Source organism: Gymnodraco acuticeps, unplaced genomic scaffold (genome assembly GCF_902827175.1).
Source record: "Gymnodraco acuticeps unplaced genomic scaffold, fGymAcu1.1, whole genome shotgun sequence".
Lineage (NCBI taxonomy): Eukaryota > Metazoa > Chordata > Actinopteri > Perciformes > Bathydraconidae > Gymnodraco > Gymnodraco acuticeps.
This window is the reverse complement of record NW_022990499.1, coordinates 1,896,183-1,921,430: the sequence shown is the minus strand read 5'-3', so window position 1 is coordinate 1,921,430 and position 25,248 is coordinate 1,896,183. Positions and strand designations below refer to the sequence as shown.

General features: G+C 42.2%; 1 protein-coding gene across 3 annotated transcripts in view; it reads right to left on the bottom strand.

The window, feature by feature from the left end:
• Positions 1-1,908: 1,908 nt before the first annotated feature.
• Positions 1,909-25,248, bottom strand: part of tsnare1 (T-SNARE Domain Containing 1) — a 359,325-nt gene continuing 335,985 nt past the window's right edge. For all 3 annotated transcript variants that reach the window (XM_034226529.1, XM_034226527.1, XM_034226526.1), the window contains one exon: positions 1,909-3,812. Coding sequence is in view for 1 of the 3 variants with exons in the window: in XM_034226527.1 (XP_034082418.1) it covers positions 3,765-3,812 (48 nt within the window). In the remaining 2 variants the exon portion in view is untranslated. The remainder of the gene's footprint in view (positions 3,813-25,248) is intronic.

Sequence of the window (25,248 nt, the reverse complement as noted above, 5' to 3'; positions counted from 1 at the left end):
CATTCTATAGTCCCCTTGGTATACAATGTGTAGTAAAATGTGAGTCTCTTCTGCTTCCATCCCTCGAATCCCCCCTCTACTCTATTTGGGATCAAGTCTGAGTCATGTGCGCACCACCTCAACAACCTCTTTTAAGTCTTTTACCTTTAACATTTCGTTCCATATCTGTAGTGGCAACCTGATCCATGGATTGTCTATGTCAGTCATGTTCCCCATCAAGTTCCCATCTCCAATCAAAGCCTGCAACGGTACTCCTTCAACCAAGTCACTCTCTATGTCCTTCCATTTTGCATTGTAGTCGGGGTTTCACCAGCATACTAAGGGTCTTAATGAAGCTGGATTGTAGTAGTCTTTGAGGCAGGGGAGAGCCATTCCCCCTTTCTCTTTCGGTAGTTTTAATGTTTTGAGTCTGATTCTGGGCCTCTTCCCCTGCCACACAAATCTAGAGATCATTCTGTCCCACTCGGAGGTTGCGCTAGACTTTTTCGCTGCCCGTCATTTTGACGGACAGGATCGTAAAACTTCCGTCAAAATCCAGAATTACCCGTCGGCCTTTACCCAACTCTGACGAGGGGGGGGGGGGAGAAGCATGCTCGTGAACTGTCAAGGGGGAGAGGGGGGGGGGGGGGGAACAGTTATGTGTTATGTGTGTGTTATGCATGGCTGCTGCACCTCGCGGGAGCGTGCACAGCGTGAAGCCAAAACTCCCAGACATTTCAATGATTTGTACGGCACAGTTAGGTTTGGAAACGGTATAATTTCCTTTTTGGAGGGCATGCATAACACGGCATAACACCGGAGCCTCGCAGCGGGGAAACTTTGGCGCTGTTCCGAGTTTGTTCTACTCTGTCAAAATGACGGAGTGCTTTCAGATTTGTCCGTCATTGTTAAAAAAATCCGTCATAGATGGAAAATATTCGGTTAACGCGACCTCTGGTCCCACTCTATGAATTGTTTCTCAGTGACTGCTACAGGAAGTGTCTGGAAGAGATACAGGAGCCTTGGTAGGACATTCATTTTCACAGAGTCTATTCTAGAGCTTAGGCCCAGAAAAGGCAACAGGTTCCACCTTGCTATGTCTGCTTTAAATGATCCTGTTTTTATACATGTAAGACCATTTTAATATTTTAGTTTGTCGATGTGGACACAATTTATATAAGTGAAATAATGTGTAAATTAGAAGTACAGTATTGCATACCAATATGAGCATATTATTTGTATGTACAAAGTAACTAGTATTAACTAGAGTGTTAAAATAAATGTACTGGAGTAAATAGTATGATATTCACCTCTGCAATGTAGAGGAGTAGAAGAATAAAGTAGAGACAAATTAAAATACATTAAGTATAGTACTAAGTAAAGTACAGTTATGTCAAACAATTACTTAAAGGTTAGGTAGGTAATTCACTTCAGAAACACTTTTTGTTATATTGCATGGAATGCTCTTAACATCCCGATAGCAATAAATATATACAAATATTTTATCTGTGGAAGCCATGGCGCTGTAAAAAGCAAGACCAATTATCTGCCGAGGCAAGACGAGATGGATGGCCTACCTGCCTGTCAGCCTTCCATCTCGTGCACAAACTTATCTCGTGCCCTCATTGGTCATGTGCGCGTTGGTGTGTGTTGGAGGAGGGGCTCTGCAAGGAAGTCTGAATTAAGGAGCAGATTTTTTTCGGTTGTGTACTTTCAGATTCTACCTTAGTCGAGCTGGTTTCTCCATTCTTACCTACCCTACCTTTAAAATACAATACGAGTAAATAAACATAGTTTCTTTCCACAGCTGGTTAAACTTGTGATCAACCTGACAATACTGGTTTGGGTGTATTCATTAGGAACATAATGACTGTTTATATGTTGCATATGTTATTTGTTTCGGCAATAAACCAACACAGGGGGAACTGATGCTGTTGAACTTAGACTTTTATTTGGGAAGATAACAGTATTTGCTCAAACGATATTTACCAATATCAACAAACGCTAAAATAAAATACTGATGTAAATTACATGACAAGATAAAAATGTCCATTTCAGTAAAAATACATTTAAAGAAACAAAGCATGTTGTACAGCAGTGAAGAGTGTGATGCTGAAGCTGTCTCGCCCTGAATCTCCTGCTGTAGAGGAAGCTCGAGCATTAGTCACCAGCCACAGGGGTCCTCCGAGACAACAACACACCTCAGGCCCCCAGACCCTAAATTCAGTTGTTTCTTCAAGTTTGATGATGAGATTTGATTCACAGAAACCATCAATGACAAAGAAAAAAAAGATGGATCTCACTCTTGACATATGTGACCCGCTCTATCCAAATCAGTCGGATGTCGCACATTGGGTTTTTGGTTGATTCTAAACAAAGTCTTCAGAATATCGAACTTGTCGTATCATATTCAGACGATGAATACTTTTCTGAAGCTTGTAAAAACAGGGTGTCAACTTCAGCGATCACTGTCTCCTCTCACTCTGATCAGCCTCCCTGAAATATTAAATGACAGGCTGACAGTAACACGACCGGGTCCGGGACAGGGGGTGGTCATCTGATCTTAAATATAAATAAAAGCATGGCTTTTCAGAATATTAGAATATTATAGCCGAATTCAGATGATAAATACGGAATCAATGATTGAAAATATCGGACTGAGCATTAGGCATTACAACAGGCCATGTGTTTCACTCCTCTGGCCGAGGAAAATAAACATCCTGGTCCTCGATGCTAATAGATTAAAAATGAGTTAGCCCACGGGTGCATCTCCATGATCTGTTGCACATCATGAGAGGGACAGCCTGCTAACAAGCTTTGGTGATGTTAGAAATTAAAATCAATATTGAATGACGTAATTTAGCTTAAACAAACAGTAAGTTTAAAGCTGTTTTATTCTGAAAACAGTTCCGGTTAAAGTTTACTTTGAAAAGCTGTATTGAAAGACGTTGCCGTTGACAACAATGACCACTTCCGGTTTTACGATAACATCGATTACAGCCGTTAAAACGCATTAAATAAAAAGTCATGAAAGAGTGAATAAGGAGAAAAGGCGTGTGAAGTGATGCAATGAATACACAACGTCTAAATCCTCATGTTTTACGCGATATCGGACATAGAAGACCGAGGCGGGTGGATCCCCTGCGTCTCCGGCCGCCATTGAAGAGGAGGAGTCAAATGACAAGAATATATAGAGAGGTGACGGAGCTTTGTGCTCACGCTTCCGACCGGAGCCACTGCGAGACAAACAGCTGCTCTGTCTCCTCCAACTCTTCTGTTTGTTTCATTACCACGCTACTTAATTAAAGTAACCAATTTGAACCTTTTCGAGACTCCATTAGTCTCTTTATGTTAAGCTTCTCTCCTGGGACGCGAGAGAACCTACACAATTCAACAGTGACAAACAAAGATTTCAGAATCACAGCTTATCCAGAGGTGGTCCTAAGGGGAGGCCAAGGGGTACTATGCCCCCAACATATTAACCCCTGTGCCCTCTTTTTAAATGTTGTCTGCAAACTTTGAAGGCCTTTTTCTCAGCCTCCTGTCTTGGTAACAGTTACCTGGTATGTGAAATATTTTTTGCTGATTATTTAAGGAAAAACAAACAAGGATATCATTGGAAAGCTAAGAATCTCCACTTGTGACTGATTTTGATAGAGCAGCTCTCATGCTGAGAGAGGCCTGTATCCCCAGACTGGGCACACGTAAACAGAGGCATGGATTATGGAGGATATGTAGTTGCAGGGCACCCCCCCCTACTGGAAACCAGCTGCTCAGGTCAGGGATCAGACAGGGCAGGAGCACCGCAGTGACACGGTAATGACAGCAGCTACCTGTAAAACACAAGCAGAGCAGACAACAGGCATCAATCACCTAGCAGTCAGCATCCCCTCGTGCTTAGCCTTTCTCAGCAAGCGCTGGAAAAAATGCTGCTCCAAAATCAAGTAAAAGAATAATAAAAACAAGGTTCTTTCACTTTTAATGAATACATATTTTTAAATAAATACATCTGCCAATAGAACAAGTGAAAATTGCTTGGTAAGATTTCTTGAAATAAAATAGGATATTAAGATAAACTAGAGCAGGGGTGCCCAACCAGTCGATCGTGATCGACCGGTCGATCGCGGGGAGATTCCCAGTCGATCGCGAGATGTGTCTAAAAATAGAACAACAATATTCTGTTTTATCGTTAATGTCCTATAACATCATCTTCCTGTGCCAGAATAATGTACTTGAACGCATCAAAGCTTTGTGATTGGCCGGCGTGACCCCATGTGTCTGGGCGTGGCTGTTGGGCAGTGGGCACTATTTCGCTGATGTTGTCCGTGTCACACACACAAGACCGCAATTATGGCAGAAGCAAAGAAGCCCAAAATATATAATTTTGTGGGAGGATGATTATTTTTGTATCTATTCCAATTCAAAGTCCATCTCTCTCATCTGCAATGCGAGCGTGGCTTTATCGAAGAAGGGTAATTTAGGAGCGGCATTTCAAAACAGTGCACAGTGCGGGCGTTTGGAGCAGTTTCACTGAAGTTATGAGAAAGCCGGCGAGCGTTGTGTTGCCATGGCAACGGCATTTGAAGAAATCTCAAAACTGTCCCGTAGATGTATTCACGGCTGGACTGTTTGCACACATGTGAAGTTTGAGCACTTTTTGAACATTTTCATAGGAGTTATAGCGACATCATGTTTCCATGGAAACGGCATATGGTGAGATCACAGATTTGGCCTAGAGCTGTTGAGGCATGGACCGGTGATATACAAGTGAAGATTGGGGGACGATTGGACCTACAGCCACATCGTGTTTCATGGCGAGTGGTCTGTCGCAATGGCAACGGCATTTGATGACACCCCATACTACACTTAGATGCGTTGATGGCTGCATCGTTACCAAACCTGTGAAGTTCTGGGCTGTTTGGAGTATTTTCACTGAAGTTATGAGAAAACCGTGTTTCAAGAAGAGCAATGTGTTGCCATGGCAACGACATTTGAAGAAATCTCAAAACTGTCCCGTAGATGTCTTCACGGCTGGACTGTTATGCTGCGTTCAGACCGGACACGATGTGATGTTTGGGGGCGGCGCGATTACATGTAAAGTCAATGCAGAGACGTGGACAGATGCAAATTCGCTCCGACGGCGAGCATGAAGCGGTAGACGCGGCGATTGAACTGTCAAACGCGAGAGTTCCATTTTTTCAACTCGAGCGTCAAATTCACGTGACGCGTTCTCGCGGAAGCCAATCAGCGGTGAGGATCTCAGCCTGCCGTTACTGACGTTCAACCAGAAAACATCAGCCATTAGCTGTTAGCAGTTAGCACACAGAGATCACAGCTCCTCATATCTGTTCAGAAACTGGACAAAAGTTAAACAAGTACAAACCACAGACTGTCTGTGTCATGGTGAATACAGTCACTGGTTTATTTATGTCTGTAGGCCGTTGTTATGAGTGTGGAGTGAGCATATACAACATTAGCTTAGCCTGGTCAACCCAATCTCCATTCAGAAAACAAGCATTTTAAAAGGTTTTCCGCCTGCCGTCTTGTCTGCAGACTTGTCAAGCATTAATTCATAATAATAATAATAGATTTAATTTGTTAGTGCTTTTACAGGTGCTCAAAGACGCTTTACAGATATAGTGAAGAGAAAATAAAATAAAGGAACAACAAATAAATATATAGTTAAAGTTAAAGTCAAATAATACAAAAACAATCACAGATTAAAAGCCAGATTGAAGAGGTGAGTTTTTGTAAGTTTTTTGAAGGTGGTGTTAGAAATTAAAATCAATGTTTTGATGGCATAATGTACCTTCAGTTTAAATGCTGTTTTATACTGAAAAACCAGAAGTTCTTGTGCACAACCAGTTGTTAAGCTTTTATTCTGAAAATCCTTCATCTCCGGTTAGCATTTAGCATGAGGCTAATATACCATTTCCTATAGAGGTGAATTTAGCAGCGATATGATATGATGTTGCACACCGAAACCTACTGATTTCAACACTACAACTATAGACGTCGAGATAATATTATTGTTGGATATTAAATGAAGGTACAGTTTATTTGAGTACGTTATTGTTTACAGATGTGGGTAGCATGTCACAACATTCGGAACGACCAGCAACCAAATTGCTGTGAAGTATTTCCTGTATTTTTTGGAGTATTGATTACAGCGTTTAGAATGTGTTAAATGAAAAGTCATGAAAGAGTTAAGGAGGAGAAAAGGCGTGTTTAGATATATATTGAATGTACAATGTCTGTATCCTGTGATATGCGTAACAACGGACATTAAATACGTGGAGAGCCGGCCCCCAGGGAGGAGCCAGGAGAGGATATATAAACAACGAAACCTGAGGGGTCGGGTCTCTTTTTTTCTGCTAGCGAGAGCCAGGGACAGCTGCTTTTCTGTCGAACAATATCCTGTTTGTGACTTTACCGCGCCTTTTTATTATTAAAGTACCAAATTTGAACCTCCAGAGACTCCATTTAGTCTCCTTTTTAAGCTTCTCTTTCCTGGACGCTGAGAATAAGAACACAGTTAACAGTGGTGAGGTCAGTGCAGTCTCTGATGGGTTGTGGGAGTGAGTTCCAGAGGGAGGGGGCAGCGACGGAGAAGGCTCTGTCCCCCCAGGTCCGGTGATTGATGCGGGTGGGGATGGTTACAGGGCTGGACTGGCCATCTGGCATACCGGGCATTTTCCCGGTGGGCCGACGTGCCTTTTCGGCCGACACGTCATTTCGTGCTGATGCTGCCGCTTGTGTCAAAATAACCGACATGTTGAGTACAGGTGCAGGTCCATCTTCAGCACCCGTGGCCGATATTGGTGGTGAGGAAGATGATGAGAGGGAGAGAGATCAGCGCGAGTGGGGAGAGGGAGGAGAACTCGCGGTAAGCAGAAGCTAAGACAATTAGGAAAAGATTATTATTATTAAGGTTATGATACTCTGTAGTTCTGGAACCCATTAATATCCCCTTGATGAAGCACTAATAAGACAAATATTATAAGAGAAACATTCGTTAGCCTACAAGCTAGTAAGCTGGCTTTTTTAGGTTTTCCCTGGCAAGTTAAAATATAGCTTAATGGGACTCTGATACGTTGTCTCATTGAAAGAATGTCATTATTTTGTTAACCACCATTCATGAACAATTATTGTCAGCTGGCAGCTTGTTTAGTTTAGTTTATTTACTTATTTGGTTATAAGGGCAACAGTGGTCTTTTGGGACCTGAAAAAAACGTTTATAGCCAGCTTTTTGTGGTATTTTTGATTGACAATATATAGAATGAATAATATAGAAATAGATTAAAAAAATGGAGGCACACATGTAGTTTTGACCATTAACTGTGTGGTATTGTTATGTCAATGCCTATTTGTATGGACCTCTATCAGGGAATCCATTCGTTCTATATCATTGTGTTGAGCCAGGTAGCATCCCCAGAGGAGGAGAGTGTCAGCGAGAGTGAGGAGAGCAAAGAGCAGGAGGGGACATAGATTACTTTGCCCGCCCCGAGCCATCTATGTTACAGATGTTTTTAGAACAGCACCCACAACAACATACCAGAAATCCAGTTGTGCAGAAGGTATTCACCTGTAAAGATGGCACCAGCAGAAAGTGGCTTACATATTGCAAGGGACGTCATATGTTGTTTTGTTTTGTATGTCTGGCATTTGGGAAGAGGACTGACACTGGCACATTTATAACTGGAATGTCAGATTGGAGGCACGCACACCAGCGTACAGAGGAGCACGAAAAGAGCATTACACATTCAACCTGTACTGAAGCTTTTTTCTTACGGTGCTCTAAAGCAGACATCGAAAGCATGTTTGCTGGCAGTCAGATGTCTGCTCATAGGGAACAAGTCCGAAAGAGACGCCAGGTTTTGGAGCGTGTGGTGAAAGAGTTTAGGAAGAGAGGGCTAAACTACAGGCAGGTGGAGAATGAGGGAGCATATATGCTAGCTTACAACACCGTGGACCATGGTAACTTTTTGGAGCTCATCCTTTTATTAGGAAAGTATGATGTCTGCTTAAAAGAGCATCCTTTTTGACTCTCCCAAAGCCCCCAAACTACACGCAAACAGACACACACACACAAACTCCTACCCCGAGGAATGGACGCTGGACATAATGCCCCTCTCCACAACAAGCATTAATTTTAGTTATTTCAGTCTAGTATATATATATCTTGCTAGTTGTGTACTTTTGTAATTTATGTGGGCATACCCCCCCAGACCCCCCTATTAGTGCTCGGTCACTGTTCGCTTTGTGAGAGGGTTTGAAGGTCTAATTTCTAATGATTGATAGTTACACATACTTGTAGTATGTGTTAGTTTTGTTTGCCCCTGGTACGTAAAAAGGATAATAATAATAGCGTTTTTATAAATTAGACTGAGTTATTCTTCTTGTCAGGAACCGCTACTATTCGTTTGTTTTATGGATTTGGGCCGGTCTGGGTCTAAATGCCAGGGCCGATTTGCTGTCCCAGTCCAGCCCTGGATGGATAGGAGGTTGGCTTCTGATGAGCGGAGGCAGCGGGAAGGGGTGTGGTGGTGCAGCAGGTCAATGAGGTAGGGGGGGGGCCTGATTGTTGAGGGCTTTGTGAGTAATCAGGAGGACTTTGAAGTTGATTCTTTGACGGACGGGGAGCCAGTGGAGGTTCTGGAGGACGGGAGTGACGTGGTCTCGGGAGCGGGTGTGGATGAGGAGGCGGGCAGCAGAGTTCTGGATATGTTGGAGTTTATTGAGGAGGTTGGATGGTATGCCGTAGAGCAGTGGTTCCCAAACTTTTTGTGCCCAAGGCACACCAAAGGACAAGTAAAAATCTCAAGGCACACCTATTGTGCAAAATAGCCCTTATAACACGTGTTATCACTCATATCATGTAAAATATCTGTAAATGTACATAATTATTTACTAATGCCAAATAAAATGTGACAAAGACAACTATATTACTCATGAAATATTTAAGAAATTAATTTGAAACTTTATCAAAGCAGCAACACACACATTTAAACCAGACAGGTCACACAATTAAAAATGAGGCAAAGGAAACTCAGCAGAAATTCAGCACAGAGAACTGTCAATGCAAGGAAGCTGCATTGTCCATGGTCCTGAACTACAAATTATAAATGTAACATTTCAGCAATCAGCATTGAAACATGTGCTATTGTAAATATTTTTGCCGACTTACAAACTCGTTACTTTACTCGCCGAGCACGTATGAACTGCGCATGCCTGAGTGGCAATAACTTACCAGCAGGCGGCGGTAGTGTGTATTTGTCATTCAAAACAGGCAACAACCGGAAGACAGAGAAGAAGAACAGACTACGTGATATAAACAAAAAAGCATGTGTTCTTTGCAGGTGTTTGTTGAGGTTTGACGTGGTGTTTACAGCAGTGGATAACAGCTTCTGGCCTGGACACAGTTTGCACCCCACCGTCACATTCCTGTCTATTCTTCGGATGAACTCAAAATAATGGGCATACCTCCACCCCTCGAAAGTTATCGCTGACTCAGCCATGTTTATGCAGCACTGCACGTGGAGATGTGGACGCGCAAGTCGCGCAGATTACGTACATATAAACCTACTAAGTACTGATATAGTAAATAAAAAAATTATTATTTTTGTGTAGTTGTATATTGCAATAATAACGTATGGTTGTCACAAAATCCCACGGCACACCCGGACTTGCCTCACGGCACACCAGTTGGGAACCACTGCCGTAGAGGATGCTATTGCAGTAGTCAAGTCATGATGTGATGAATGCATGAATCAGGGTTTAAGCAGCAGAGGAGGAGAGTGATGGGTGGAGACGGGCAATGTTTTTGAGGTGGAAAAAGGCGGTCCTGGTGATGTGATTGATGTGGTGGTTGAATTTGAGCTGACTGTCGACGATGACTCCGAGGTTGCGGATTCATTCATGGTTTTTACTAACCAGTATCAGTATGTTGTTACGTCGGCATCATTTAGAAACGTGTATTACAATTTAATCACGGTAAAATATGTTCATTTTGTTGTAGTTAGCTCCCGAGCCAGCTCGTCTTGTTTGAATGATGCGAGTAAACACAGCTGGCAGCCGCGGTGAAACTCGAGCGATTAGAGCGAAGCGAATATTCGCATCGCGACCGGTGTGAACGGACAATTAGACTAGAGTGATGCGATAGGAGCGTTTAGAGCGAAGCGAATATTCGCATCGCGTCCGGTGTGATCGTAGCATTAGCACACTGCTATCTGAAGTCTGCTGCTCTGAGCATGTCAGTTGGAGTGATGACATCATTGTGTTCCATTACACAGGTGTTTATATTTGAGCTAACGAGGTGTGCAGAGATCACAGGTTTCCATTGTTCTGAATGAGAGATAAACCTCTTACATGTGAACGTTTTGTGGAAGAACCGTAACAGATATCTGTAAAATTTCAAAACGTGAAGCATGTCAAGGAAGTTGAGTATTTGAAGTGTAATTTTTGTGTAGTTTCGGGTTAATAATGTGGCATTTATGGCAGTTTAACTAAAGGTGTGCGGCTGCTACCGTGAGGACATATCAGCCTGAAATTACAATGGGCTTTAATGGAGGAATGTTGAATGTTTTTGTCACTTCATGCCCTCAAGAGGCATTTTGTTGAATTATTTTGCTTAATTATTTGTAATTTTTAAAGCTACGAGATGTTTTCCTACGTTTGTCATGATTATGTCTCAGGAATGTAGGGTTTGGGAATTATGGCAGTTTTTAAAAAAAATATGAAGGCAAATTTGAAGATTTCCTACCCTCTAGCTGTGACATCACGCACTCTAGTTAATGTTAAAATCTGAAGAAAACCTCTTTAACAAGGTCTGAACAATGTTTAATATCTCTAAAAGTAAGAATCAGATTTAAAAGTTGTTTTACACGAAAAATGCTTTCAACGCTTCGCCCATTCACTTGAATGGGGTGAAGTAGTTGATTTTCAATCTTCGCCGAACTGCATTGTGGGGAGCGGAGCGTGGCTTTGCAAGCATCGCGAGCATCAAAAGTTGAGCAATGTTCAACTTTTGAGGCTCGATGCTTTTGAAGCTGGCATCAGCCAATCAAATCCCGTTTATGCAAATCCCGCCAGTACAAGCGCTAGCCAATCAAACCGCGTGCAAGCTGGGAGAGCCAGACCGCAGTTAATTTCCTCATATTCCAAACGAGAAATTACGGTAGCAAATCACCCGGTTCTTTACGACCAGAACTATTTACCGGGATACAAACCGGAGGAACCAGGCATGGAGGGAGGTGGCAGAGACAGTGGGTGAAACTGGTAGGTTTTCGTCTGTTTGGGGATTTTATATCCAGTTTACTTCGTTTTAACATTGCTATTGCTTTGTATGTCGGGGGCGGGAGATTCATGTGATTGGTTGTTGGTCGCCTTGGGCGCGAGAAATCGCCAAGCCTCAGACACGCCCAGCTTCAAGATTTTGTTATGCCTGTAGTGTAGACGGGCCGTAAGGTTCAAGGGTTTTTGTTATCAGATGCACAGTAGCAACAGTGTAATTTTGGCAATGAAAATCTTAGAGCCCGAGCTCCTCCAACAGTGCAACATAATATAAATAGGACATAAAACAAAATTAGAAAAAGATAAATAAAAAATAGTGCAAAATGCACCACTATTGGTTCAAATAATGAAACCAGTAGATTTTGTTTTTGGTTTTTTTTGTTGTTACCCCAGCTGTTCGACTAAATCGATGTTAAGCCATTTATGCGGTTGTGGAATTACTGTACGTGACGTTGTGCAATCGCGTAGTAAGTGAACACCGTGCTATGCGATTACTACCCGTATGACGACCATGAACGCACCGGACATCGGCTACAACTTCCTCTCTGTCTGACTTCGCCAAGCAGGTAAGGTGCTGCACCGCATACGTCCAACATTTTAATGTTTAATGCAAGTTAATCAGTTCTAGTTACATCATATTTGTATTAAAGCACAAGCTAGCTAAACTCCTATTATCTTTACTTGGCTAGCTAACACTTTGAGAGCAACATTAAGAGATCTATGGATACATCTCTCATCACCCATATGAAACAGAACTGTAAACAGATTTTCAATTTCTTCATAGACATTTTACAAATCACTCCCCTTTTAAAACAAACCGTTTGAGACCCACTGAGATAACTAGACTAAAGTTAACTATCTAAACACAGAGAGTCATTTACTTCACCTGAGCTGAGGTTTTCTGAGACTCTCAGTCTGACAGGAGAGAGTTCTCCCTCCACCTTGTTGTTGAAAAAGCTTGGTTCGGTTCTCACTCGCTCGCGCAGGCACACAAAATGGCTTGTGCCACACACACACACACACACACACACACACACACACACACACACACACACACACACACACACACACACACACACACACACACACACACACACACACAGAGCAGAGCTTGAATGAAACATAGAGACCCAGAAGTAAGCTACTTGTACTCACGAGGCCTATTATGTGCAGAATCCCTCTCGCTTTCAGGTGGTTTTGATTGAGTGTCCACACGTGGACGTTTAAGGACTAAAAAACGATAAATGTTTCACTTTGCTGTTAGCAAATCATTTGGCGCTCCAGCTAACAGGAAGTCACTCAAGTGTCACAAAGTAATTTAGCCTATGGGTAGGTCAAAAATCGAATGGGTGCTGGCCATTGGCCTAATCATATCACCTTTGTTGGCTTTATGTTTTTGGTCAAACATTTGTTTGTTTCACATTTGCATTGATGTAATCAATAATTTTTCTAATTTAATAAAAAAATATTAATACATTTCGAAAAAAAAAAACACATTTATTGGGGGTGCTTAGGGGGTGCTTTGGCAATCCTGGGGGGGGGGCTTCAGCACCCCCTAGCTCCCCCCTGGCGCCACCCCTGCATCCCACCAAAATGGTAACAAAAAGACTACAACAATGTGAATATCAAGCTACCATACAAACAGACACTAGTCTACTTTCATTATGTTTATTGGCAGATATAATCTCTGGAGACGTTTAGGGATATTTTAGTCAATAAAAACCCACCATCAGACACAGAGGGAATAACTGCATGTGAAGCAGAATGGAGAGAGGAAGAGAGATGAGAAGACTATGGAATATGACAGGAGAGTGAACATGACTTCACTGCAGAGCCATGAAAAGACCCGAGGCGTCCGTCAGACCGCTGCCTTTGTGCCCCTCTGCCCCTCTGCACAATGTTGCATCCTGACCAACTGGAAGTATGCCAGTTTAGGATGACAGGAGGTAGATGAAGCACATTTATGTGTGTGTGTGTGTGTGTGTGTGTGTGTGTGTGTGTGTGTGTGTGTATTCCTGTGTTGGGGGAGATGTAAAGATAGTTCTTTGAAGAGGTCATGGCTCACACAGTCAGAGAGTGCTGCCAGTCATGGCCACATCAAAGCTCTGCCACCACACAGAGCATCACCTTCTGCTTTTGGAAGACACACACCAACAAACACACACTTCTGATGATTACATTAATTCCTTAGACCATAATCCTACCGTGAACTGTCACCTCTACTTCTTTTTTGTGTGACCTTTACCTTAGCATTGAAGACTAATCCGGTGTTTTACAGCTTATTTGCATCATTTTGGACGTAATTTCTACGGTGGCCCTGAAGCGCAAGACACCACAGCATTTCACAAAACACAACAGCATTTCACAAAACGCCGCAGCATTTCAGAAAACACTACAGCATTTCACATTGGACGGAAAGGGTATTCCTTTAGGGAGAACACTTCTTGTTTGTGATTGGACAGAGCCAGCCAGAGAAGCACTGCTGTGATTGGTTGTTTTTGCTGCCAGTCAAGAAATGACGCTTCGTGATTGCCAACGCATCAGCCGTTAGCACACACTCAGAGCTCACAGCTCCTCATTTCTGTTCAGAAACTGGACAAAAGTTAAACAAGTACAAACCACAGACTGTCTGTGTCATGGCGAATACAGTCGCTGCTTTATTTATGTCTGTATGACGTTGTTGTGAGTGTGGACGGAGCAGCTACAGGTTAGTTTAGCCTGATGGGTCCGATTCCATTCAGAAAACACACATTTTAAAAGCTTTTCGCCTGCCGTCTTATCTGCAGACTTGTCAAAGCGTTAATTCATGGTTTTTACTAACCGTTATCAGTATGTAGTTACTTCGGCATCACTTTGAAACGTGTATTACAATTAAATCACGGTCAAATATGTTCATTTTGTTGTAGTTGGTATCTCCCATAGGATTTACATGGAGATACGCCCCGCCCCCTCTCCAGCGCGTCTTGTTTGAATGACAGGAGCAAACACAGCTGACAGCCGCGGTGAAACTCGAGTAATAGAGTGGCGAAGTCCCTCCCCTTCCGATTAAGCTCCATGGGGCCTTATTTCGGAAAAATTATGTATTGAAGTCAATGATATATGATGTTTTTCAATTGAAAAGAAAATGTTGCAAGTCAAAAAAAATAAGAATGTGTCGTAAAACTGTGAAGTAACACATGTTTTGTGTGAAGTCGCTCAGTAAACTACATGTCTCTGGTCTCGCACAATACGCGTCACCAACACAAAGATGGTTGTCACGTTAGCACATTTCACCTTTTTCTTTCAGAACGAGGCGAAAATCACTCCAGGGCTGCTTCTCAGGTCGATTAAATGAAATCCTTGCTTCCCTCACTTGCGTCGTTTCCCTGCGTTTAGTCCCTCCCACCAGGGAAGCATGGAGGGACGCAAGGAAACCACGAGAAGCAGGGAAATGAGTTTTAAGAGCAATGGGACGTCCTTTCCTCCGGAGCGTCACGTGAAGCGACGTCCGTTTGTGATGACGCTGCACAGCTGATCGTCTGACAGCAGCTCTGTCCCCGTTATTTCCACACACACCCCCGCCTCTGTTAGTACACATTTACTGACACAAACATTTGTATCATCTGTTGTAGATCCCAATAAATAAAATAAAATAAGAACTAATTCTCAAAAAAGATAAACGCCATTCTTAAAATGTATAAACGAACAATAGTATGATTAATATTGATTAGAGTGCACAATAGAAATAAAATAATTGAGAGAAGAAAAAGAGATGTTATCTATCAAAACCCAGTTAGATTAACATTCATTGGATTGCACACTTTGTGTGTTTGTGTGGATATGTAGCACATTAACATTTTAATAGCACTTAATGACTGAATGGAAATGACAATAAATGAAAATGTAAAACGAAAAAAGCGATCATGAAAATGTTTCCAAAAAATGAATTAAATGATTTTTGACCACTTTGTTGTTCAGATATATCACATATTTGTAACTAAATGATACATGAATTGAAACAAAACACGGTATAAACTGAGGAGTGACTCCCGTGAGGTTCATGTATTTTCTTCACTCTGCTCTCATGTCAAGAAGCATCAGATCAGTGCATGCACTGCCTCGTCCAATCAGTGAGCGATACACAGTAAGGGGGCGGGGTGAGTATCTGAGGATTTAATCGGAGGATGGTCTGGTGGTTCCTCGGTTATCGCTCCTCCATGATCGCTCCTCGCTCCTCGATCCTCGGTCCTCCGGCAGAAATAAGAGCCATGGGACGGTACTCAAGATGGCGCAGGCAAATCAACTTCCGGTGAGACCGAGGACCGAGGAGCGAGGAAATGAAAATAGTCGACCTGAGAAGCAGCCCAAGTCTGGGCATGTTGAGAGCTGTACATACACGAAAGGGGAGTTAGTCGGTTCTGTAACGTGTTTTTGTTTTAGCAACTAGTTTTCTCCTTAAGAACTTTGTGGTCTCTGTGTATGCTGTGGATAACTTTAGTGTTCACAAGAACAAGGTACACTCCCGTGTTTCGTTTTAGTTGCTCTTCAGATTGAAGCGGCCAGTTTTATATCGACTATACTCTATGTGTGATCTCCTTTTACATTTCGTCGTGTCATTTGAGTTTATTTGCTGTGTGTAGATTCAAGGATATCTTGTCAATTTGTTTGGTTATCTAGGCACAGCTGTGTGTGACTCCCTCTGGTACACTGGTATGTGTTTCCTAATGTAGAGAGTGTTGATTTAATTAATAAACTACACACTGAGTCTAGATACTGACCATCCTTTTTTTTGTTAATCAAATGTTTTTATTCATACACATTAAGAAAAATACAATGTACAATCACAACCAATACAACACAAATTACAAAAAATACCGAAACAACAACAACAATCAGACAAAACTATGGAAAAATAAACCCTCCCACCCCAGATCCTGACCACCCTTGTATTATTGCTCATTCAATCTATTATAGCATGCTAACAAATGGTACTTAATTTATTTCTACAGATATGCATGGGAGACGATGGCGCGATGCAGAGCGCTGTCTGTGATTGTGCACGGGGGATGTACTGCAGCCACGGCAATATTTGCACGCTGGAGAGTTTGGGGTCGGTGCCTGCAGACTCAGGCCCTTTGCTGTAGCTGTGGTCGGTGGACTGATTTACAGCTAAGCTCCCTTTCTCTTTTGTCCACTCAAATAAACTTGGCCCTTTGTCTTTTCCATGTGGAAAATGGCAGCTGCATATTCTGCATTTCTCATCTGGCTCCCTGTCTGCTCGTCTACAATGAGAAAATGATATAATTAATTACTAATAATCATTTAAACCTGCCAAATAGTCCCCCTACCCATAGTTTAAACAGTCTGCACTCTTCTATTTATCTTGTGAAGCACTTTTAACATTCAGCTTGTGTGTCTTTTGTTTGTATTTATTTCCAGGTAGAAGAGGACCAAGAGCGAGGAAGTAAGACAGAGCTCTTAATGTGTGACACATATATGTAGTGATAAATGGCTTCACCTGACCACTGTTCCTAAATAAAACAAGTTTTCTGCAGCATCAGTCATTTTTTCCAAATAATTACCAATATTTCACAAATTCTTCATGTAAACTTAAGAGCACAGCTGTATGTTGAGTATGTCAACTTTGCTTGGTTCATCTTACTGGGGGGCAGCTACATGGATGTCGGTGCAGTCCACAATCATTGTGCAGTTGAAGGCAGAATGAATGAAGGCAGAATGAATTTATTATTGACTCAGAATGAAGCACAACTTCATGTCATACAATACATTGACTTTATTTGTAATTGTGTAAAAAAATATGAGCATTGATTAGCAAGCAGGACCTGCAGGAACAGAGAATGGTGATGGATGGAGCTGGGAAGAGAGAAGAATAAAGAAAACAGATCAACTTTATTATCGGATATTAAAAATTCAATTTTCAAAACAAGTTGCCGCTCCTACAGTTTTCAAGTATGTAAAGATGATTTCACATGACCTATGCAAAATATCACACTCAATACATGTGTGTCTCTGGGGGGTGCATTGTGCCTTTGATGTATATAAATAATATACCATGACCAAATACTATTACGTACAGTGGAAATCAGGTTGCCAGAGCAGGTTAGTCCAGTGTGCAACATATGTTCCTCAAGGTCTCAGCAGAGTTACAGGTGAGGTAAAGAAAATAAAAGAGAAAAAGGTCAGTAACAACACTTTGAATAATTATCTCTTTGAATAATTTTCTCTCAGTAATCACTCAACTACTGTCTTGCCAACAAACAGATTGACTCACCCTCACTATCATCACAATGAAACACGTCCACGTAGCATTAGCCTAGCACCTACTGCCCCCTTAACACCCGGTGGAGGGGGGCAGTAGGCTACTCTTCAAATGTTTCACGAAATACGAAATACTTACCATCATGACTACTCTTACTGTTTAACATTTTTGGTTTACTTCATGTTAAGGCTAATAAAAATGACAAGGCTAAATAATGTAATGCTAACTAACGTGCTCGCTACTAGCTAGGTAGCTAACTTGACTTTGTTCCATGCACAACATGTATATTACCTGATATGTTTGATCCAGCGACTCCTGGTCCTTTCATCAGACGGGAAGCGATATAACGAGCAAGAGGTATGATTACTGTTGTGATTACAACCTGGTACAAAGCACACAGGCATCTTGTAAAAGTTAATTTATTTTTTAGCAATCTCTTATATTTATTGGAGGGAATAAATCATTGCGAGTCTCAACCACTTGGAGCATCACTTACCCAGAATGGGATCTGGGATTTGTAGTCTTTCTAGTTGCGTATTTTTCATAGTCTTATATTTCAACAGTTTTACGACAAACTGTGATTTGTTTTACATGGAAATGATTGTTTAAGATTGACAAACATCATATGTGTAATTCGTGGCACAATTCAAACGGGATCAAAAGATACGTTTTCTCTGTCCATTGACTTCAATGTATTATTTTTCCGAAATAAAGTCCCATGGGGCGGAAGTAGATGGGCGTGACTTTGCCACTCTATTAGAGCGATGCGAATATTGGGTAGTCTACCATAGTATTTACATGGAGATAAGCCCCTTAAAAACCATGAATTAAAAAAGCATTAATTCTGTGTTTACTCCTATCATTCAAACAAGACGCTGGAGAGGGGGCGGGCCGTATCTCCATGTAAATCCTTCGGAATCGGATCGATCAGGCTAAACTAACCTGTAGCCGCTCCGTCCACACTCACAACAACGTCATACAGACATAAAAAAGCAGCGACTGTATTCGCCATGACATAGACAGTCTGTGGTTAGTTCATGTTTAACTTTTGTCCAGTTTCTGAACAGATATGAGGAGCTGTGAGCTCTGAGTGTGTGCTAACGGCTGATGTGTGTTGGAGCACCACCCAATGGCGGTGGTGGAAGGTTCACCTCTGCTCCGCACCGTCCCTTGATGATGATGAGCTGGTCAATTTATAAAAGAAGGAATTCAAAGCACCAGAATAGAGGTTAAACAATAATCTGTTTTAATGGTAAGAGCAACAATACAGAATACAGAGCACTCTGCAACAGTACAAGATACAGAGTACTCCCGGCTCAATTCCTACCACCGTGTGATAAACGTACCACGGCAGCCAGTCAGGAAGAGAGCCCCGACTGTAAGAATGTTACATTATTTAAACACATTCTGTGGGAGGAGTTGTGTTGGTTGATCCTCCCTAGCTATTTGTTATTGGCGATTTCACTTCTAGGCGAGCCCAAGACAGTGAGCTAGTAGTTCTCCATTGGCCAGTTTCACTTCTGGGCGGGACCCTAGGCAATGAGTCAGCAGTTGTTGACGCCGTCTGATTCGCTCCCTCTCCTTACTGTGTGTGTGTGTGTGTGTGTGTGTGTGTGTGTGTGTGTGTGTGTGTGTGTGTGTGTGTGTGTGTGTGTGTGTGTTGTGTGTGTGTGTGTGTGTGTGTGTGTGTGTGTGTGTGTGTGTGTGTGTGTGTGTGTCTGTGTGTGTCTAAATAAGGATGTTTCCTGCCATGCAAACTGCTCCTACTTCATACAGAGTAATTAAGCACACACATATATTTAAGCCAACTACTCCAAAATGTTGTGGCAATTTAGCACAGGCCTCCTCTGAACTTCCTCTAACCTCGAAGTCAGCTCACTTAACAGGAATACATCTATTGATAATTCAGAACGACCATTATCTCATGGCCTCTCTAGGAGTCTTGCAGGATATAAATTATCCAATTAACTAAGTCTGCCCACGAGCGCACATACATTTTCCCCTATGCAGCTACGCACCAACATTTTTATCATTTCTTAGCTAATGCATGCTGGATATGAACCACTAACTAACAAGACTTTAACTGTATTAGGTCTGAAGAAGCCCCTCTCGGAGTTCCTCTGACCTCTTACCAATTCAATCAACATGGGTACATCTGCTGTTAATTTGCAAAGACCATTGATAATTAGCAAAGAGACTCCCGGGCCTCTTCTACTGACTTTCTGAAAAATACTCATCCACGGGTAATCATTTTACTCAAGGCAGAAATCACAGGTTGTACTGTACCTTACCTACTCACAAATAGCCAAAAAACCATCTTTTGATTATAACACAAAAGTGGAAGAAAAGACCATTTGCGCTAATCTACTTCTACTAAAAATGGGACATCATTATAGGAATATTAATATAAAAAACCTCTCTATATTTAAGAGGAAAAAATTGACTCGTCCATTCAAGTTTAACACAAATGAATATATAAAAACACACATATATTAGTGATAACATAATTCAACACACTTCTTATATATCAGGCGACATTAAAAATGAATATACCAGAAATACGCTGTATTAAACTTTCTGCTATAACACCATATTTTAATACTTCATGTGATGGCAATCACGAAGCGTCCTTTCTTGACTGGCAGCAAAAACAACCAATCACAGCAGTGCTTCTCTGGCTGGCTCTGTCCAATTACAAACAAGAAGTGTTCTCCCTAAAGGAATACACTTTCCGTCCAATGTGAAATGCTGTGGTGTTTTCTGAAATGCTGTGGCGTTTTCTGAAATGCTGTGGTGTCTTGCACTTCAGGGCCACCGTAATTTTAATTGGTTATGTTACTCTCCACAGTACCTGTTGTACCTTAATACATTTGAGCAGTCACTATCCCTAGTTTGATACATTCCTGGCATTTTTGCTGCTGGCTGACCACTATTGGCTTATTTTAATTGCCCCAAATCTCCAATGTGCATTAAAAAATAATTTAGTTTGCAACTTAATTGCTGCATGTCATGCATTCCCTTGACGGGGCCCTATTCTGCTCATGTTCAGGTTCATATATTAGTATTTTGTGTCTACTGTGACATGTTTACATTCTCAAAAAGTGCTTTTTTTGTCTCATACTGTCTTGATCTATATCTGAGTGAGGTGCTTATACTGTTTGACCAGAGTTGTTTGAAGATGGAGAGGTTTCAATCTAGTCTAGATCAATAGAGACTCAATGGGCGGGTCAGTGGTTTCCTGGCCTATTTCCACCACACAGGGTCCAGATGCAGGAAGCCAATAGATCCTATCAATCAGAGCCAAAGCTGTTCCATTGCACTACCATTGATCAGCAGCAGGATGAATCACATCAGACTGACCAAAATAGGGTTGTTGCTGAATAAAAATGTCTTCATGGTGAATGTGTATCCTCAATAATTCACATTAAGTTTATGAAGAAAATTCAGATTCATATTTGAGGTTACAAAGGCCACACTAAAGAGCTTTGATATTTTTAAAATGTTCTACAGTCTTAACAATTTACACTTCAATAAAATGAACTTTTGTTGCCGTGTTAGGCTCTATCAATGGCAATTGGATGATCCTATCTTTGGCTTATTGTGATAACCTGCTGTATATTATATTGTGGCCATATGTCCCTAAACTTCCACTTTTTACAGATTAACATTATACTTTCTGATTCTTATTCAATTACATATTTTCTGTTAGGAATGTCATTTTTATCATGTCTCTTGTTTTGTGTGTTTATTACTGTATACACTTTAATCTAAGTAAAGTTGTTGGTGTCACTTTAAGGTTGGGGTCACTTTATTCACCATGTTCTCTTTGTGCATGGTATGCACATTGAAATTGATCTGGTAGAGCAGCGGTCCCCAACCTTTTTTGCGCCACGGACCGTTTTAATGTCAGACAATATTTTCACGGACCGGCCTTTAAGGTGTGGCGGATACATAGCCTACACAAAATAAAATGATACAACCGGCATAAAAACTGGTATTTTCATAAATATAATATTAACGTGAATCCACTGTGTACTCGTATGCAACTTTATTATCAGCGACCTCGGAACATCGCACCAACAACATAACATGAGTAACATCCTCTCTGCCCCCTAACACTCTCTGGTCGCTATGGTAACGTTTAAACATGCCTTCAAAATAAGATACAACACAAAAACAAATATAAAGTGCATGAAAAATACAGCTCACCATAACGCTAAATCAGTGGGAGCCCTGAGCTTGTTTCTCTGCAACGAGACGGTCCCATCTGGGGGTAATGGGAGACAATGACACCCGAAGTGTGTTGCTTATGTCCAGTCTACTCCGTAATTTTGTTTTGGTTGCTGTCACTGCAGAAAATCCCGCTTCACACAAATAGGATGTCGGAAATGGCAACAGGGTTTTCAGTGCTGTTGTGGCGATCTCAGGGTATTCTGCCGTGACTTTAATCCAGAACACCGGCAGAGTTGTTGTCTCGAACATACTTTTAAAGCCGCCGTCATTTGCGATCTCCAGCAGTTGATCTTCTTCTTGCATAGACATGCTTGATTCACCTGGTTTGTTGACAAATGGGTCGCGGATCCATTCCTTGGCAGTTCGTGGGTCTTTTGTGGTTGGGAAGTAGCGCTCAAACTCTTTTAAAAGCAAAGACAGGTGATCATGCACCATCTGGGAGAATGAAAGCTCGGGCTCAGTCTCTTCCAAAATCCCCGCGAATGTTTGAAACATGTCAAATATACCTCTGTTCACGCGCCGTCCCCACAAATCCAGTTTGGCTTTAAATGCAGCTACTTTATCTGCCAACTTGAAGACAGTTGTCATTTTCCCCTGAAGTGACAGATTGAGTTCATTGAGCAGGTTGAATATGTCGCACAAGTAAGCGAGTTTTGCGACCCATTCCTTGTCACTGAAATGTGCTGCCAGCGGTGACTTCTTTTCTGAGAGAAATCTCTGCAGCGGCTCTCGTAACTCAAACACTCTGGCCAGCGATCTCCCTCGGGATAACCATCTTATTTCTGTGTATAAGAGAAGGCGTCTGTGCTCCGCGTCCATCTCCTCACAAAGCTGCTCGAACAGGCGCGAGTTAAGGGCGTGTGCTTTGATGTGGTTAATAACTTTAATGACATCATTCAATACGCTGTTAAGTTCCGGTGGCATTTTTCGGCTAGCCAGCATTTCCCTGTGAATGACACAATGCGTAGACTCACATTCAGGTGCGACCTCCTTAATCCTAGTAGTTAAACCAGACAGCCGTCCGGTCATGGCAGCAGCTCCGTCTGTGCATATGCCGACACAAAAGGACCATTTCAGTTTTCCTGATATATAATCATCCAGCGACTTGAATAGTTCTGCGGCTGTGGTTTTGGTTGGCAACGATAGAGCACATAACATATCCTCATGCACATCCTCCTGATAAAGATATCGCACATAAACAAGTAGTATTGCCTTGTTGTCAATATCTGTAGACTCGTCAACCTGGAGTGCGTACCACGGTGATGTATTAATCCTCTCCAACAATTGTGTCTCAATGTCCTCTGCTATTTTCTCAATGCGCCGAGTGACGGTGCTAGCCGAAAGAGGCACCTGTGCTATCTTTTAACCGCAGCCTCTCCTAGAAGTTCACGGCAAATGTCTTTAGTGGCGGGCAGGATCAATTCTTCACCAATGGTGAATGGCTTCTTAGCCTTAGTAATACGGTGAGCCACCAAGTATGATGCTCTCAGTACACTCGCATTTGTTGATGTGGCGGCCCTCAGGAATTGCTTCTGTCCTTCTTGTTCATGCTTTTTTCTTTCAAAATACTCCGAAGGCTTGTCTTTTAATGCAGGGTGCTTGGTCTCCAAGTGGCGAAGCAGTTTTGAAGGCTTCATTGCCTCATTAGAGAGCCGGTTGCCGCATATTATGCAGAGCGGGCTTGGTGCGCGGGCATCACCTGTCGCGATAAATCCATATTTTAAGTAGGACTCCTGGTATTGTCTGTTAAATGCAGCTTTTTTTTTCTTGGAAGTCGTAGGCTCTTCTTCTGTCTCCTCACTGGGCCTTTTTCCCTTCGCAAAGAAACTTTCCAAAGATGTTTGTTTTTTACTCATTTTGCTAGTTTGTGGGTTTCCTTTTAGCGGCAACGGATTAGCGGCATAGACGGATGTAACAGAGGGAATCCGGTCAGTTTTCAAAATAAAACATTGTTCAAACTCAGATAATAAATAAAACGGAAATAATGTAAGTTATTTATTTTTTCTCTGCGGCCCGGTACCAAATGACCCACGGACCGGTACCGGTCCGCGGCCCGGGGTTTGGGGACCCCTGTGGTAGAGGACTCAAAGTCCCCTTTGGTAATATACAGTGGAGGAAATAAGTATGTGATCCCTTGCAGATGTTGTAAGTTTGCCCACTTACAAAGAAATTAAAAGTCTATCAGGGTCATTGTCCTTCTGGAAGATCCATCCATGACCCATTTTCAGTGTCCTTGCTGTCGGCCAAGTTGTATGGTACATGGCCCCGTACATCCTCTCCTCGATGCTGTGAAGTCCTCCTGTCCCCTTAGCAGAGAAACACCCCCAAAGCCTAATGTTTCCACCTCCATGCTTGATGGGGGGGATGATGTTCTGGGTTATAGTCAGCATTTATCTTCCTCCAAACACGGCGTGTTGAGTAAATGCCAAAGATTGCGATGTTGGTCTCATCTGACCTCATCATCTTCTCCCAAGCCTTCTCTGAATCATTCAGATGTTCATTGTCAAACTTCAGACGGGCCTTTCATGTTCTTCTTGAGCAGGGGGGGGGGCATTCAGGCGCTGCAGGATTTGATCCATTATGGTGTAGTCGTGGTGGCGAGGGCGATGGATTGCTGATTGATGCTCATTTTGTCTTTCTTCCATTTCCGAATAATGGCACCAACAGTTGTCTCCTCCTCATCAAGCTGCTCTCTGATGGTCTTGTAGCCAGTCCCAGCCTTGTGCAGGTCTACAGTCTTGTCCCTGAGGTCCTTAGATAGCTCTTTAGTCTTGCCCATGGTGGGGAGGCTGGAATCTGATCTGATCTGATTGATTCTCTGAACTGGTGTCTTTTCTACAGGTAACAAGTTGATATTAGGAGTACTTTCTTAAAGGAAGAGGACTCATGTAACCGGTCTGTGGGAGCCAGAATGTTTGTTGCAAGGGGATCAAATACTTATTTCCCACAGTTAAATGCAAATCAATTTGTATCTTTTATATGATATTGATTTCTGGATTTTTTTCTTGATATTCTGTCTCTCATTAGTAAAATAAACCTAACATTAAACTTATACACTGTTCATTTCTTTGTAAGTGGGTGAACTTACATAATCGGCAAGGGATCAAATAGTTTCTTCCTCCACTGTATGCTCACAACACCCTAATCTGTTATGTCATCTTTTAAATGTTGACCCTTTGTTCCCACCCAGAGTCGAGGTTGCTCTTCCCAAGAACACATGCACTGCTGCTGGATTTGGAGGATGGCTCGTGTCTGCTTTCCTTCAAGTCTTCACCAGGACCCTGTGTCAAGCTCACCATTGGCTCTTTTCTAAGGACCTACAACTGAAGGTTCACTGTAAAAGACTAGCCACTCAGTGCAGTTGTACTTTTAAATCAATTGTGGTATCTGATGTACACAAAACGTGCTGCTTCTCTGACTCTAGCCCCTGTTTCTTCCATTACGCAAGTCTAATGCTCAGTCTCAACTTCGAGCTCACTCATTGT